At 32.3% G+C, this 16,452-nt stretch overlaps 2 protein-coding genes across 2 annotated transcripts; both read right to left on the bottom strand.

The window, feature by feature from the left end:
• Nucleotides 1–4,070: 4,070 nt before the first annotated feature.
• On the bottom strand, nucleotides 4,071–8,642 carry LOC114383371 (apyrase 1-like). Its single transcript, XM_028343038.1, has 9 exons — nucleotides 8,015–8,642; nucleotides 6,865–6,993; nucleotides 6,734–6,790; nucleotides 6,535–6,627; nucleotides 5,523–5,728; nucleotides 5,275–5,366; nucleotides 4,979–5,196; nucleotides 4,700–4,889; nucleotides 4,071–4,554 (listed from the first exon to the last, which is right to left on the bottom strand). The coding sequence occupies exons 1-9, from the start codon at nucleotides 8,333–8,335 to the stop codon at nucleotides 4,442–4,444; spliced, it is 1,419 nt and encodes a 472-aa protein (XP_028198839.1). The 5' UTR covers nucleotides 8,336–8,642; the 3' UTR covers nucleotides 4,071–4,441.
• Nucleotides 8,643–12,153: 3,511 nt separating this feature from the next.
• LOC114383362 (aquaporin SIP1-2-like) lies at nucleotides 12,154–16,452 on the bottom strand. Its single transcript, XM_028343028.1, has 3 exons — nucleotides 15,958–16,452; nucleotides 14,949–15,221; nucleotides 12,154–12,548 (listed from the first exon to the last, which is right to left on the bottom strand). The coding sequence occupies exons 1-3, from the start codon at nucleotides 16,270–16,272 to the stop codon at nucleotides 12,393–12,395; spliced, it is 744 nt and encodes a 247-aa protein (XP_028198829.1). The 5' UTR covers nucleotides 16,273–16,452; the 3' UTR covers nucleotides 12,154–12,392.

Genomic DNA, 16,452 nt, shown 5'->3' with positions numbered 1-16,452 from the left:
TTGCTAGAATAAATAAATATCAAATAAGTTTTTACTAAAGGAAGACAGCAACTAGCAAATCAGTTTATAGTATGTTAAAATAATAATTGGATACATGAATTTGGTGGAAAAGATAGCAAAACCTCTTTCACTCAAAATCTACACTACATTCTCTTTATCTAAAAAGAATTGGAGTGGATAGAGCTCATAATATGCGAGCTAGCAAGTACGACCATTCTAAAGTTTCAACTTTGTGTGGACTGTGCACCATGAGAATGAGATTTAATTTGCTTAAAGCTTAATTGCATATCAATTGTTAGTCGCTTTCCTTAGCGTCCACGCTGGCTATTAAAGTTGCAATCCATATTATCTAAACGGACAAGAACCAAGACAAGTATTCATTAAATACTCATAAAGTCCCGAGTGATATTAAATAACTTTTTATATGTCTATTTTAAAAGTAACACAAGAATTAAGAATATAATTGAAATCCTGATTGATATTAAAATTATTTTTATCTTCTCAACACCATATTCATTATTGATCATTTCTCTAAATGTGAATTGTCTTAAATTTTTAAAAGAATAGGATAAATAATAATTTTTTTAACTATTATAATTAAAACCTTTAATTCCTTAAAAAATCATTGAGATATCTCACAAATTTTGATCTTTTAAATATTTTATAAAATTAATCTTCCGTACAAAATTTAGACTCACTTACCCTTCAATTAGAAGTTACACCAGAGAACTAAAAAGAAAATTTTAAAATTAGTGAGACTTACACATTTATTATACTATTTTAATTTAAATATTTATTCTCAATTTTATTTGATTCCTTTCTACTCCATTATACTAAACAAGGGCTCAAAGTTTCCCAATTTTCACTTCTCCTCCAAGATGTATAAACATAGACGAATAATAAATATGAAAATGACACTTAATTTAAATTTTGGATATACATCAAATATTCAAATGCCTCAGACCCTGATTCGTTCTCACTCTTCTTGTCCATCTCTACACGACTTCGGGCAACATGAAAAGAATTCCTTCGATGAAACAGTGAGTTTGTTAGAAAGTTTGACTGTATCACATTCTGAAAATTATATGCTCCAAACTAGTCAAGGGACATATATGGGCACCGTTCCAATTCCAATTAATAATCGAAATTCATGGTATTAGGTTAGTCCAATCAGCCTTAAAATCTTGACCTTCCACACTCATGTAGTTTTCCACGTGCACCTTACCTAATCCAAAGAAAGAATCGCACTTATCCCTTGTCAAAGTACCTTTGCAGCTAGCAGTGTTCTTACTTCTTGTTTTCGAATTACATAATAGTATTATACAACAATAAAACTGTGTAAAAAAAAAAAAGAATTATCTGACGTAACTCTTACATCAAGCAAATGAGTAATAATTACGTAATATAAGTTTTTTAGTTGGATCAAAATTGTGAAAAATATTAATTAGTTTTTAAAAAATTAGTGAGATAATTCTTTGAGAAGGTTCCATTGCTGTAACGATTAATGCATCCTGCCTATAGCCTTAAACTATTGCAATGTAACTTCATTCTTTTATCCACATGGGGCACGAATTTTCGTTTAGATAATAGATATGTTCAGTAAAATTTATGAGAAAATAATACATATACTTAGAGGGTAAAAGATTTTATATAAACTACTGTATACTTTTATAATAATTAAGGATATAAAATTAGTATTATTTTAAATTTAAATATCTTTTGATCCTTATAGTTATAATTACTTTTCATTTTATTCACTATAGTTTAAAACTTATCAATCTAGTCCCTGTAGTTGCAAAAACGTAGAAGATGTGAAACTTAATATGCATTATGAAGTATACATTATACAATTAACAGATAAGAACTTATGCAATTCACAATATGCATTATGTAGTCGATCAACAAATAAATGCATTATATAATACACAATATTCATTATCCAGATAAATACCAACAATCACAATATGTTTCAAAATTTTAGTCCTTGTAGTTATTTTTTCCAACAGTACCCCTATATATGATTAAGAGAATAAAGTAATATTTGCATTGAAAAGAGACACCAACCATTAAAAATAACATTTTTTGTTTTCTTCAATTCATACTAACCAAATCTTACTGTTATTTATTAATGTAAGTAGTTGAAAAAATATGAGAATTTGTAGAATAATTTATGACATATCAGTTGAAAAAATGAGAATATTTGAGTCTATATTTATATCAATTAAGTATTTCTTAATTTGGGTGCCATAACATAACTTTAAAGACTTTTCCCAAAAAAAAAAAAAAAATTAAAAACTATTTTGAAATTGAAGGAATAAAAAAAATAAACATAACTAAGGTAAGACGTACGAATGTTCAAATTCAAATTGATCCAAAATAAAAATTAAAAATCGCTCAAAAAAGTTGAATATAAACCAAATTGATTTTTTTGAATTTGTTTGGATGATGTTTTTCTCAAATTTTATAATGTTATGTATATGAAACTTATATAATATATATTACTTTTTTTTCCAACAACTTTTTAAATATATACTTGATTTAAAATAGATGAAATATTACATATTTTTATTATAGAAGGTTAAGCATATTAATAAGTTTCATAGATTGTTATTAACAATTTTTTTAATGTAATTGTATTTAAAATATGAAAAAAATATATATATTTTAATGAAATAATATTTTAATAAAAAACAAATTGAACCAAACTATAAAATATTTGTTTGGTTTGATTTAGATTTTATTTTAAATGACAACCAAACCAAATCAAATCGTGCATGTTTTTTAATTTTGGATTGGATAACTTTTCGATAAAAAAATCAAATCAATCAAGTCACAACCACCCCTAATTATATGTGTATCAAATCAATCAAGTCACAAACACCCGTAATTATATGTGTAGTCCCTTAGCATTGTCCCAACAAATTAATTATGAGTTTGACAAGTGATGAAAACAATATTCCCTTCACATAAAAAATGTTGATGTTTTAGCTTTTTTTTCCCTCTAAAACTATTGTTATTTTACATATTTCAAGAATTCAAGTCTTGTTATTTAGTTTCTTTCACATATACCCTTATTTAACATGAGTTAGACAATTATGATATATTCTACAACTAGTCCCACCATAGACATTAAATAAGAGTATTTTAGACTAAGTATATGTAATTTGTGAGTACATTAAATATTTCTTAAAATATGTGTATTAATCTTAGACATCAATAATTTTGGTCGGAAAGGAGTAATTACTCCAAACATTTGCAAGTTCCAAGCTTATTTCTTTAGGTCCCTTTCACTTTTCAAGTTTAACTTTTGTGGCAACCTATCTTTCAATAAGATCCAATAGGCTTTTTCAAGAGCATGGCAAGTCTGGGCAAGAAATAAGAAGGAAAAGAGGGATTAACTAGAGGTTTAGTCATATTTCACATGCATCCTCTCCTTTTTCTCACATTACTTTGGCCTCCCCTCCCATAACCCCTTTAACTAATGTTTCCATCTTTTTTGTCAAATCCAAAAATGCACTCTCTCTATTTCCAACAAACCTATGGAACAACGTCCGCTGTCGGGAACCACTAAGCATGCTACTCAGTCGTTGCTGCCATCGACGTTCCAGCAAAAGCCACGTCGCATAAGAGTAGAGGGTGTTTGTTTCAATCTAAGAGGAGGTTTAGAAACAAAATCCTTTGAAGGAGGGGAAAGAAATAATGTATCCATTTATGTCTTCTTTGCTTCTAGTTTTTGAGTTCTTGATTGCTCTGGAATTATGTATCCATTTATTTAATATAAATTTTGAAGCTAGTTTTAATTTTCTTGTAGCAATTTCTTTTAAAAAATTGATGCTGCTTCTTACAAAATTGTTGGTAAAGTTTCTTGGAAATTTTCATTGACTGCAAAATGATTTTGGTTAAGGGGCTTAATGAAGATGAGGTGGGGGTATTTTAGGAAAAAAAAAGCATGATCCGTAAATTAAACAGGGCTTACGTCATTTGGGGTGTAGGGGATGCCAAGGCAAAAATTAGGGGATTTTTTGTAGGATGAAGAAAAGGAGGGGGTGCATGCGTGATATGATTAAATCTTTGGGAAATTTCTGTAATTTGCTCAATTAACTATTATCAGGAATCAACAAAAAAAAAAAAAAAAAATACTACCCCCCCGTCACCCTTATGTCCATCATCTCTAAAGACTACAAAAAATAGATGAACAAAATGAATTGAATCAGTCTTCCAAAGCTGTAAATCAGATACTTTTGTAAAATAATTACAAATGAAAATAAAGAATCTGTCTTCTTGTTATTCTTGAAATGTATCCCCATATTTAATTCCAATTTGACCTGATAGCAATTTCTGATCATTTTATGAATGGAGGCAACTTCACCTCAAAAGAACTTGTGATAAAACTCATCCCAGAAGATTTCAGGTGGGTAATTATCATTACTGGTGTCTGTCATTATGTAGATGATACAGCTTCTATGGCGCTGCCTAGGGGCCATGCAGCTTCAACAAAAGCATCGTGATATTTAACTTTCTTCACTAATGTAATCTGTTGCCATGGATCTAGGCCTGCAAACATATGATCCAATCAGTACTGGAAGATAATACCATTACTCAATATTTTGGAGAATGATTGACCCAGAAAAAGTAAAAGATTTTACAGAAAGCATCAATTATCACGCAGTAACTGTTCCAACACCAGTACAAAACCTACCAAATCCAACAACAAGCAATGTATACTGGTATAAGAGATCCATGCATAAATATGGAAGGTTCCCTTCCTCAACACGTTGATAAGTGGATTTGGCATCTTCAAGTTTTGTTTTACAAGCTTGCTTAGCTGCAGCCTCAAAATCCACGGGACGAACCTTCACAACGGGTAAATTTGGATTGGCAAAACCAGCCTATGAATAAATAACATGATTAGTATGACAAAGTTGCATTAAATAGAGGAATTAATATTTGGTCCAAGGTAGAATAAAATAATAAATACCTCAGCTGCCCGGTCAAAGAAAAATGAGGCAACAAAAAGGTTTTTCTGTCCATCACCCCCCCCACCATTCCATATCCCACCAAAAGTGCACTTCATATGTGTACATTTTGACTCATTAACTTTGAGAGCCTGGAAAGCTATGTTTTTGCATTCATTCAAGCTTGCACCAGAAGGGGCGGATGAAGCCTTGACCGATTTTCCTCCATAAATGTAAGATCCTGAAGATGTTTTAAAATAAAACTTCTTATTGGCATCAAATTAGAACCAGACATGCAGAAAGCCAAAGTAATATTTACCATTAAAGCCATTTAAGATGCAAGGGTTTCCAGAATCATCCGAAACCTCTAAAATCTTTGCACGAGCTGCTAGTAAACCATAGCCCAAGTAACTGAAAGCAAGCAAAATGCTAAAACCTATTGACCATGGAGATGGAATTGTATTACATAATATCTATCTATCAGAAAATCATGGTAAAGACTACAGAACTGGCCGCTCCATAAAACATAACATCTCAGAATGGCATATCAAGAGCAAGAAGAAAAACCTGTGAACATAGAGGTAATATTTTCTTCCCCTTAGGAACATCTCCTTGACATATGGGTCCTCTCCAACTGATAATTTTGGAGCCTTGGCAGCATCTGTCTCTGAGATGGCATATGCCATCTGAACAGATCCACCTCCAAGATCAACTACCCCAACAGTCTCTGAAAAATCTTTTCCCAATTTTCCCAGTAGATAATTAATAGTCACCTAAAATAAAACAAAAGGCAATGTAAGACTAACAAAATACTGTAGAGGAGAGTACACAATATCTTAATTTCCCATTTTGCTTGCAGTTCAAGTTAAAAAATTTAGTCCACTTTTGAATCATGCAAAATGTTTTCTAGCAGTGTATAATTTTAGTTGCTAGGAAATGGTATCTGAACTGATATTTCATATCAAGAACTTGAAATCACAGGTTAGAACTCAAGCTTTCCATTCCAGGGTCCCAAAGATTAGCATTCTTTAACTATTTTAAATTGTATTTCCAACCACATAACCCATTTAAAATTAGCTGATGAGGCATGTCTGTTGTTAACAGTTTGTTTCACAATAAAATAGTACTATAATCACTATAATTAATGCTCATTGTACGTCTAGCTGCCATATCACTAATGGCCAAATCAGCAATTAAATCCAACTCTCCATAAAGTAAAGAGCAATGTCGCATTACAACAACCAAACATTATCCCACTAGATGGAAAATTTAGTTCTTAAAGACAACCTTAGAGTAAAATTGTCAATGAGTTAAGCATTTATTCTAATTGAGAAATTTCCCCCACCTTTTCATGATATAGACTATAGATTTCTCCTTTTAATATCTCTGTGAGTGACTGCAGATGATTTGTATAGTGAGGCTTCTCTATATATTATCAAAGAGATTGAATTGCTCTTTAGAGAAAATGCATTGTAACTACCCATTCGATGTCACTAAAAGCTTGTCATTTGCCAATTCTCCTCTAGTCTAAATTTGTTCAGAAGTTAAAAATAATGACTAATAAGTTCATAAAGCATACCCATTGAAAAGCACCTTCTTGTGTTCCATCCAGCACTGTTACCGCATCAGGCTCAGATTTTAGAGTGCTTCTTTGCTTAAGCAAATCCCGGACCTTATATTCAAAAATCACAGAAGCAACATAAGTTTAAAATGTCGAGTATGGCTACTATATGCTAGAAGTATTCAACATGAGACAAGATGCAGCAAGCAACGTTTACCGCTTGCAATATCCTGCCAGAAGCATCTCCTTCCAAAGCCCTCAAACCTGCAGTTGCCTGCATTAGCATACAAATAGTTTCAGATATCCAAACGAATATGAATACAAAAAATAAATAAAAACAACACACACCCCAACTCTAACGGGTGTCTTTGGCCGAAATTCCCGAGGAACAACACTCTCTGCTTTATCCAATAGAGAAATCAAAGATTCAGCTGCCTGTCGTGGATTCTGAGCATAAGCACTCAAACCAGGTTTAATCTGCAACACCATAAAAATTTTACCACCACAGAAAAAACGTTGATCAAGGTTTTAAAAAAAAGGTCCATGACTGTGTGTTTTGACTTCAACATCAAGGTTTTTGGAGTTTCTGCAACAACCATTGTGGCCACATTTGTTTGCAATTTCCCAATGCAATGAAACCGCTGTTCGCAACCATTTGTTAAAACCTTTATATAATTGACATAAAAAATTTGAACCAGCATTTTGGTTTATGAAAATGTGTTTCTTTTACAACTAGAATTCAATTTTGAAAAATTCAAGGACTAAATCCTTGAAACATTCAAATTATACCATGATTAAACATAAACAACAGTATAAAATAGAAAAATATCAAACATAAATTTCCACATATTTCAGTATAATACCTCATCACTGCTCATGGGCCAAATAGAGAGATATCATACACATACTTAGTTAACGAATTTCTGGCAGGAAAAGTAGTGAAGTATAAGTTGTTAACAATTTAATAGATTAACCATAAATAAATGATTTATTTTAAATAAATTCAATATTGATGCGTTTAGACTAGAATAGATTTTTCTGATGTAAAGTTGTTCAGATAAATTTCTCAAAATCATGAGTTAAAAATCAGAGACAGTTTTTCTTCTATCTCATTTTTACTTCACTTCACTTCTTCCCTATCTCTCTTCTTCCACCCCAAATCTAACCCAAGTACAGTATTAAAAATCATACCAAATAGTCCTTTTAAGTATTAAAAAAATCCTTCAAATTAGTCTATTTGTAAAATATATTAATTATTCTGATGGATATTCAATATTTTATTGATTAATATAATTCCATTACTTTAAAATCTATTTAGGAGATAGTGCAATACTTTATGGACTAAATTGTTGGTTTGCATTTATTAGATTAATGCAAATTATTCGAAGGAAATAAAATGCAAATCTGGAGATAAAAGGGTGTTCAAATCTTTCAATGACGACGACTAATATTTGCCGATAAAAATAAAATAAAATGCAATCCATGGATTTTGAGTCACCTGAACGAAAAGCTCGAGGTCCTTCCCGATGTGGACGAGATCCAAGTTCCGATCGAAGCGGAAGACGTGGACGCGGCTACCGGAGCTGCCGGCGTCGAAGATGACGGCGAAGGAGGTGGATCGTTCGTTGCCGACCTTGCGGTGCGTGAGGGCGTAGTCCTCCACGGACTCGCTGGAGGAGGCGGAAGGCATGGCGTAGAGCACGAGCGTGACGAGGAGGAGCGGCACCGCCACCATCAGAAACGCACCCCGGAGGTGGTAGATCTTGTCGGTGAGCGACTCCGGCGTCGGCGGCGGGGGCCGGCCGGAGCGTTTCAGCATTTTGGTGGTTTCGAGATCCAGCTCGGCGGTGGCGAGGAGTTCGGCGGAGGAAGGGGAGCGGAAGCGAATCTGGCCGGCGGCGGAGGGGGAGGGAGGCTTCAGCACTTGGAGCGACTCCAGTGCTGATTGATGGGAATGTGGATTGGATTTGAAGGCGCGAAGCTTTGGAAAACGACGGCGTATGGGGGGAATGCGTGTGTCGGTGTGAATGAGAAAAAGTGAGAGTGTGTTTGTGTTTTCTATTTGGATTTGGATGTGGGAGTGTGTGTTTGTCTGGAACCGGATTCTACGCCAGAATGGTTGTAACAGTATTTTGTGAAGCTGGGAATTACCGATAACCGTTTTGGATGCTCAAAATTATTATACTTCTCTCAATATTTTTAACTAAAAATATTTTGTCATTCAATCTTTGATGTAGTAAAAATATTGCAATTAAGACTCTAGAATTAGTTTATAACAACTTCAAACAATACAAAAATTTGTCACCATTTAACTAGTTGTAGTAATTCAATTATATTTTGGATTAAATATGATTTTATTCCTTTGAAATTATAACTTAATGTCCTAAAAATTAAAATAATTTTATACTATCGTCTAATTATAGATTATTATTTAAATTATTTTAAAAGTCAATAAATTTATCAATAATAACTTTATAACTCTTTTTCTCTTGAAAATATATCAAGTTTAATTTTAATCCTTTTAAAAAAAATATTTGTATTTGATCTAAGAAGTTTAAAAATACTATATTTTAGTTTTTCTTTTTTAACTTTGTTAGGAGACAGGAGACAATGCTCCGAGTGAATTCAATGGCAATGTTAAGTTGAACTTGAACTAGTTCTATAGAACCTGAACGGAACAGATTCATCATAGGAACATTTCCTTTTCCAAACTTCTATTTTTATTACTTGTTTTCTAATTCTTTTTTAATTAGTTAATTTTATTTTGTATTTAATTTTTTATTAGTTACAACTTAGAGCATTTTCAATAATAATTCCCAAAATGAGATTTTAGTTTTTTTTTTTTTGATTTTATAGTATCTCATTACTCTCAAAATCTTTCTCATTTTTTATTCCAACCGTAAATCTTACTGTGAGATCTTAAATCATTTTGTTAGGTTTTACGAAGGATCTATCTTTTAATATTTATTTTAAAATAATTAATCATATTATTTTTAATTACATAAAAAGAAAATTTATTAATAATTAAAGTATTTATTCAACAAGATAATATATATAATTGAAATACATATCATTGATAAAAAAACATTGACATTGAATAATAAAAATTAAATTTTATCATTATTGATACCAAAACGGAAGAGGATGTTAGAATTTTGGTTGGAAAGAGGTTGTTAATGATTTTACAATAAATTCATATAAACTTGTCAATTAAATTGATTTGGACCGTAATAAAGAATGAGAATGAAAATTGGTGTGAAATAAATTGGGACCAATGACTTAATTTATAGGAGATGAAAAGTTTAATTTTATAATATTTTTTAAACAAAATTAAATGCAATGGTAAATTTTTATAGGTACTAGTAGGGAATGATCTTTTGAAGAAAAAAAGGGTAGGACATGGTCATTTTAAAAAAAGATGTGCAATGATCATTTTTAACAAAAAAAAAATGATGTGCAATGGGCATGCCCAAGCCCTATCTTTCTTCCCATTTTCCTTCTCTAAGCCGTGCCCCTCACACCACTTCTCCTTCACACTTGAGCATGCCACCCTCTGTCGCGCTACACAACCTCTCTTTCCTCTCCGCGAACCGTTAACCCCCACCCTCACCTCCCTTCGCCGCCAACCCCACCCTCTGTCCTGTGACAAACCTTTGCAACCACCATCTTCCTTCTCATCAACAACATGTAAGAGATATATTTGTTGCTCATCAACCCATATTTACGTTTTTTTAATTTTTTATTTCATTTTTACTAGGTTATGTTGTTCATCTCCTCTCCTCCCTTTCCTATGAAATTTTCCCCTTTGTGGTAGTTTCTTCTTGCGGGTCTCTGCTAGGGAAAGAGAGAAAAAAATTACTTTTTTGGGAAACAGTGCGAATCTTGGTGATTCTTAACTCCAATAGTGAATTCTAAGAATATCAGATCTTGAAGTTAAGATTTCCTTCCAAAAATCACTGTTGAGATGCTCTTAGATGACATTTTAAATCACTTCACAATCGCTGACTTGAATGATTACGTGGTGTGACATTTAACTATAGCAATACACAAAGTCAAGAAAATGACTAAAATTTGGTATTTTTAAAACTTTGGGGACAAATACAAAGTTTTTTTTTCAAATGACTAAATTCAAATTCTTAAAAATATATTTAACCCTTATATTTTTCTTAGTTTAAGGACCTAATTTAAAATTTTCAAATAATTTAGGGATCTAATTAAAAAAAGTTGAAATAATTTGGAAATGGATAAATAGATAAAAAAAAATTCTAATTGATAATGATAAACTGTACTCAATTATATTTTTTAAATTTAAGGTCCTAATTAAAAAAAAATCAAATAATTTAGAAAACTAATTAAATGTTTTAAAAAAAGTTTAGAAATGAGGAAATAGATAAGCAAATAGATTCACTGTTAAAAAAATTTAAGTTTAATATGTTTTTAGTTATTTAAATTTGGATAATTATTATTTTTAGTCCTTAAAAAAATTCTACTTTTGTTATTCTCTCAAATTTTTTAAAAGTTATTTTTAATCTTTCTCATTTTTTGTGTTATTGATATCATAATTTAAAGTGTTTTTTTTTATCATTAGAAATGTTTTTTTAATTTAATTTTTTAAAAATGATTTATAACGGTTTAAAATCATCATGATATATAAAAAAACATGATAATTCCACATCCATGTTTTTTTTTCTTTAAAATTGCCGGAATATGAAATAAAAAAAATGATCAATAAACCATACGAGTAAAATGTTTTTGTGGTTTAAAATTACTAGAAAATATTTTTTTAAAATTAAATTAAAAAAATAAATTTTGGTGGTTAAAATTAAAAAAAAAAATCCCAAATTGTGAAACTATGAACATAATGAATAAAAAGAGACTAGAAGTATTTTTTGGAAAATTTGAGTGACTAAAAATATTTTTTTGAAGACTAAAAAAAATAATTATCTAAATTTAAAAGATTAAAAACATATTTAATTCAATTTTTTTATCATCATGTTATTTATATTTATATAGAATATTCATGAACACCAAATTCGAATTCAGTCCCTTGTAGATAGATATCCAAATGCGAAAACAAAAGTCGCATGAAAATCATAACACCCAAAATCCTATGACAATGTTCACTCATAAACAAGTTGGGCAATTTAACTAGTAGAAGAAATTTACTGAATGCGATATTTGTCATTGTGCATCAGATGTTAGAAATTGATATTATAGATACATATATATACTTCTCTTTTTTCCAAAAATACCCTCAATTCAAACTTATGCTTCCGTTCTTCATATATACACCTCTTGCTCATATTGTTTGCAGAGGAGAGGCCGGAAACAAATTTTCAGAAAAAAACAAACTAGAGAATGGAGAATGGAAGGGGAGATAGTTCATCTCTTCAAAAGATATTGTAAAACTCCAATTCGTGACCATCTTGAATATGCAAATATATTGTTTTTATTTTACCAAAATTTTGCTCCTTGGCTTTCCCTTGCATTTACTGTTGATAATTGAAGGATCAATCATAATTGATAAAATTTACAAGTATTCTTTCTCCAAGTCTCTTCAATCTTTTTATGATGAATAATTTTATTTACCTCGTAGCTAAATAGATTTTTTTTTTTTTTTACAAATTACGTGAAACATGTTTAAAATTTATATTATTCATAAAACTGATAAAAGTATTGTTCTACTGTCAGCTGAAAGATAGAGTCTAAAACAACAGCAGAATAGAGGGGAATGAACAGGAGATGATTTAAAAAAAAAACAATAAATATAAAAGGGTCTAAGCAAAAAATAAAGAAGATAAAAACAGAAAAAGAGTCATTAATGTACTAGCATTGGTGCTTAACAGCAGCACAGGAACCATATCTACCATGTCTCTTCAGGCTTTCTTCTGCTTTACCACTCTTGGGGCTGGAGGAATGACAATTCGGAACAGCCATGCAGCTAGTATTGCTCCAAAGAAGGGGCAAATCCAGTATACATAGAATTGGTCCCATGTGTTGTGCCAGTTTTCAAAGTATGCCCAACCAAATGCCTGAAAATAATACCAATCATTGAGTTATTCATTATGCATATATGACTCACAACATTACATTAACATCTTATGTTACAAAAAGAAAAAAATGGTCAGAAAGATTCAGGATTATCAAAAACAACATGGAAGGATAGAATGGAAAGGTTGGCACTTCATACTTCATAATGCTATCATCGACAGTATATATGAATTTATAACTATTTTAGGAGTGAAATGGCCGGTAGATTTCAAATCCATGGCATTATATTCATATATATCAATAAAAGAGGTTGAAGAGGAAGAGAAATTGCTGTAAGTACCAAACTTTAATGGATGAAAAACAGAAAAAGTACAACCAAAACCAAACTAAAATGGAGGAGGAGTGCCCTTAGAGCCAAAGGCACTGGTGCATTAAGGTCAGACAAATATACAAGAAAATAAAATGAAAAATGGAACTACAGTCACTAAACTTTAAACTAATCATCACATAGCAACTCCAAATAAGTTCAAACTTCGAAGTACTCAACTTTCCTCTCTTTTCATCCCTAAGAGATACCTGATCCCAAAATTATCTATCCTTAATGTTAACTCATGTACAATTGTAAATCCTGAATCTCCATACCTTAAAACTCATAGGCAAGGGAGGGATAGTTATGGCAAAGTGACAAAGGAAGATATTTCCTATAAATTTAGTAGGTTTTCTGTAAAATTTCTCAAAAGCAGCTTTCACACAAAGAGGACAGACATCAGACATTTATTTAACATGAATACTCTATGACACCCCTTCTACAGTTCTTACTTGTCAAATTTAATATGAAATTGAAATCAACCATGAAATTTCCCAAACATAAAGTTTTGTGGCACACTGGCACTTAATATTCACAAATGTATTATAGTTTTGCATTGGAACAAGTTTATACATTGATAATTTTATGAGCAGAAACAAGATGCAGCTTGGCATACAAGTCAATTAGATGAAAACAATAATACAGCAGAGGAAGAATAAAAGAGGCGACACATGAGGTTAAATGGAGTGATTTTAATGATGAATAAAGAGACATGAAGATAATGACAATAGTTACTTTACTTTATAAGTAGAAACACAACAGCTACAACTGATCTTGGTACTATCAATTTCAAATAACTTATATAAGTATTCCCCTTATTTTGTATGCCTTAACATATAGATAAAAGGATGGCATTTCCATTGTTCAAGATTCAAAGCCAACTTTGGCAAAATATGAGAATTGTTAAGATGTCCAATAACAATTATCATGAAAAATACAGTACAAAATGTGAAAAATACTAAAAAGTATTGTCACACAGGAGAGCCAGGAAAAAAAATCATATCAGAGGGTATAAAATCTCAGTGGAAAAATCTGTATCTGCAGATAGTAACCAAAAGAAAAGGAACTACAAACTATGCACACAATCTTCCAGCATGAATGCACACACCATACCTCATAATAGCATTATACCACAACAAAAGGTAAAAGTTAAATTCCAGAAATCCCACTTTTCTGAAAAAGATTTGACAACACAAAATTTCAAACTTGAGGTGCATATCATAATCATAATCTACTAAAAAAGGAATAAAAGAAAGAAGAGAAATCAGGCTTCCTTCAAAGATTAGATGATATGGTGTGCTAAAACTGGTGCACGCAACACATATAATTAAGACAAGGAAATCAATGATAATAAACGGCAAAGGCAACAAAGTAATTGTTGAAATTATATGATTTTAGGTGTTAAGGGAGGAAGAGAGATAAAAGAAATGAAACACTAATTGATATTAATTGAGATGCATTGCATGTGTTGATGTGCTCATAAATCATAATCTTAACTAATTATAGAAATAAATCATGATAAGATAGAGGAAATAGGAAAACTAATTCTAACACTTCCCGTCAAGATTTTAGGCTTGCTACAAATAATTCTTTTAAATAAAAGAAATCAAGCTATATAATTTGAGCCTGTGAAACCAAAGAACACGACCAAAGACTAATGGATGGAGGAGTGAGACATGGAAACTGAAAAATTGTCTGAAACATGCTGATAAAAGGCACAATAGAAGCTAAGATGGAGAAAGAGGTGATCAAAATGAAGAACACAGATAGAAGAAGACCAACTTATAGGAAGGAAATAAAATATTAAAGTGGAAGGGAGCTAAAATACCAGAAGATGCAAGAGGGTTGACACAGCATTGGAAACAGTTTGAGGGAAAAACCATCAAATTAAAGTAGAACTCTGAATTTCTGGGTGTTTGGCAGTGGAGTAGTGACAGGATAGATCAGAAAGGATGTACACCAATTTGAAAGCATGCTGAATTATACGATTTTAGATATAGAGCAAAGCAGAAAGATAAAACACAATTAAACACCAATAAATATATTAATTGAGATGTATAGAGTAATCACTCACAAAGGCAGGATTCATTGCTGGTCCTGTGTAAGCAGAACCAGCAGTGATCAAAACCACAGTTGAGATTGCCATCAACCAAGTCTTCACCGCCTCACTACGAGGACCCCTGATCATGATGAGTAGAACAACAAAGGTGATTACAAATGTCAGAACCCCCTCTGCTATAGCTCCAGTATGCAAGCTAACCTTTAAAGAAGGCCCTCCAATCAAGTGCCTGTATTTTGGTGGCATAACCTCCATAACCGCCAGAACACCACCTACTGAACCCAGTGCCTGTGTAACACCACCACCACTCATTAATTCAACTGAATTCAAAATATCTCCAAAAATGCTCAAACAAAAGGAACCATAACATAACCAAGGTCTAACAATTCAGCCTGCAAACATGATTTTGGTAGTAAAATCAAGGTTTTTAGGGTCAATTATGGCCACATTTATCCGCAACAAGTTTTTAAAAACAGTCCACGTCTGCAATTTCAGTTGCAACGTCAAGGTTTGTTAAGGTCTCCAGCAATGTGACCACAATCGTGGCCGATTCACCACATTAGTTTGTTGCAATTTCCTACAAAATCAAGGAATGCGACAAAACTGAGACCGAGACTGCAATTTAAAAACCTTGGTCCACAAAGTCTTGCCCAAAATTCAAAATTTCAGTCACAGTTGCAGTAACAACAATCCTTGATGTTGCAGGATATTGCGAACAAATGCAGCTAATGCAATCACAATCACTCGAAAAACCTCGACACTGCAACCAAAATTACAATGGTGGACCGTTTTTTAAAACCTTTTTCCGCAACGCCATGGATAGAAACCATGACAGCGACCGTAGTTTAAAACCTTGAACACAACTACCAAACCGCGACAGCAAAAAAAATGCTGACAAATGCAGCCAACGTGGTCGCAAATGACTCCCGAAAAGCCTCGATACAGAGACCAAAGTTTCGGTCTCTAATAGAGACGGAGGCAGCGACCGAAATTTAAAACCTTCGAACATAACGAACGGACGAACCTGAGCAGGGAACCGGAGAGCCATTGAGAAGAGGGAGTCGGAGCCGAGCCCGGCAGCGTAGGACGAAGCATTGGCGGTGGGGTTGAAGCTGGCGCCACCCAAGGCATTGCCAACGAAGGTGAAGATGGTAACGAGGATAAAGATGAGCGAAGTGATGATCACAGCGGAAGGGTAATCAAAACCGTTGTAAGAAACGTGATGAAGATCGAGCGCTGTTGTTATGGTGTTGGTGGCCAGTCCCAACATGGAAGAGAAGAAGACCCACAGGAAAGTCAACACCAAATCTCCAATGGCTGCTTTTATTGCACTAACCATCTTCTTTTTCTGGTTTTGGATCTCACAACACTGAAACCGAAAAAAGTTTCTCCTTTTTTTCTTTTCTTTTACTTTTGGATCTCTTGAAAGAAAACAAACCAAAAGGGTGAGTCAGAAGAAGATTGTGTTCTGGATGGAGATAGAGTGAGCGAGCAATAAAAGTGCCACAATAGGCGAAGA

The sequence above is a fragment of the Glycine soja genome, chromosome 2 (genome assembly GCF_004193775.1).
Source record: "Glycine soja cultivar W05 chromosome 2, ASM419377v2, whole genome shotgun sequence".
NCBI classification, from domain to species: Eukaryota; Viridiplantae; Streptophyta; class Magnoliopsida; order Fabales; family Fabaceae; genus Glycine; species Glycine soja.
Note: the sequence above shows the minus strand (reverse complement) of the source record. Positions and strands in the feature narration are given on the sequence as shown.

What these genes read in the sequence shown, in the direction of transcription:
- LOC114383371 (XM_028343038.1), bottom strand. Translation starts at nt 8,335, where the DNA reads ATGCTGAAACGCTCCGGCCGGCCCCCGCCGCCGACGCCGGAGTCGCTC. An exon ending in CTGGCAGGATATTGCAAGCG is followed by an intron (nt 6,628 to 6,733) that starts GTAAACGTTGCT and finishes TTTGAATATAAG; the next exon opens with GTCCGGGATTTGCTTAAGCA. An exon ending in CATCTTAAATGGCTTTAATG is followed by an intron (nt 5,197 to 5,274) that starts GTAAATATTACT and finishes AAACATCTTCAG; the next exon opens with GATCTTACATTTATGGAGGA.
- LOC114383362 (XM_028343028.1), bottom strand. Translation starts at nt 16,272, where the DNA reads ATGGTTAGTGCAATAAAAGCAGCCATTGGAGATTTGGTGTTGACTTTC. An exon ending in CTCTCCGGTTCCCTGCTCAG is followed by an intron (nt 15,222 to 15,957) that starts GTTCGTCCGTTC and finishes GGTGTTACACAG; the next exon opens with GCACTGGGTTCAGTAGGTGG. An exon ending in CAGCAATGAATCCTGCCTTT is followed by an intron (nt 12,549 to 14,948) that starts GTGAGTGATTAC and finishes TATTATTTTCAG; the next exon opens with GCATTTGGTTGGGCATACTT.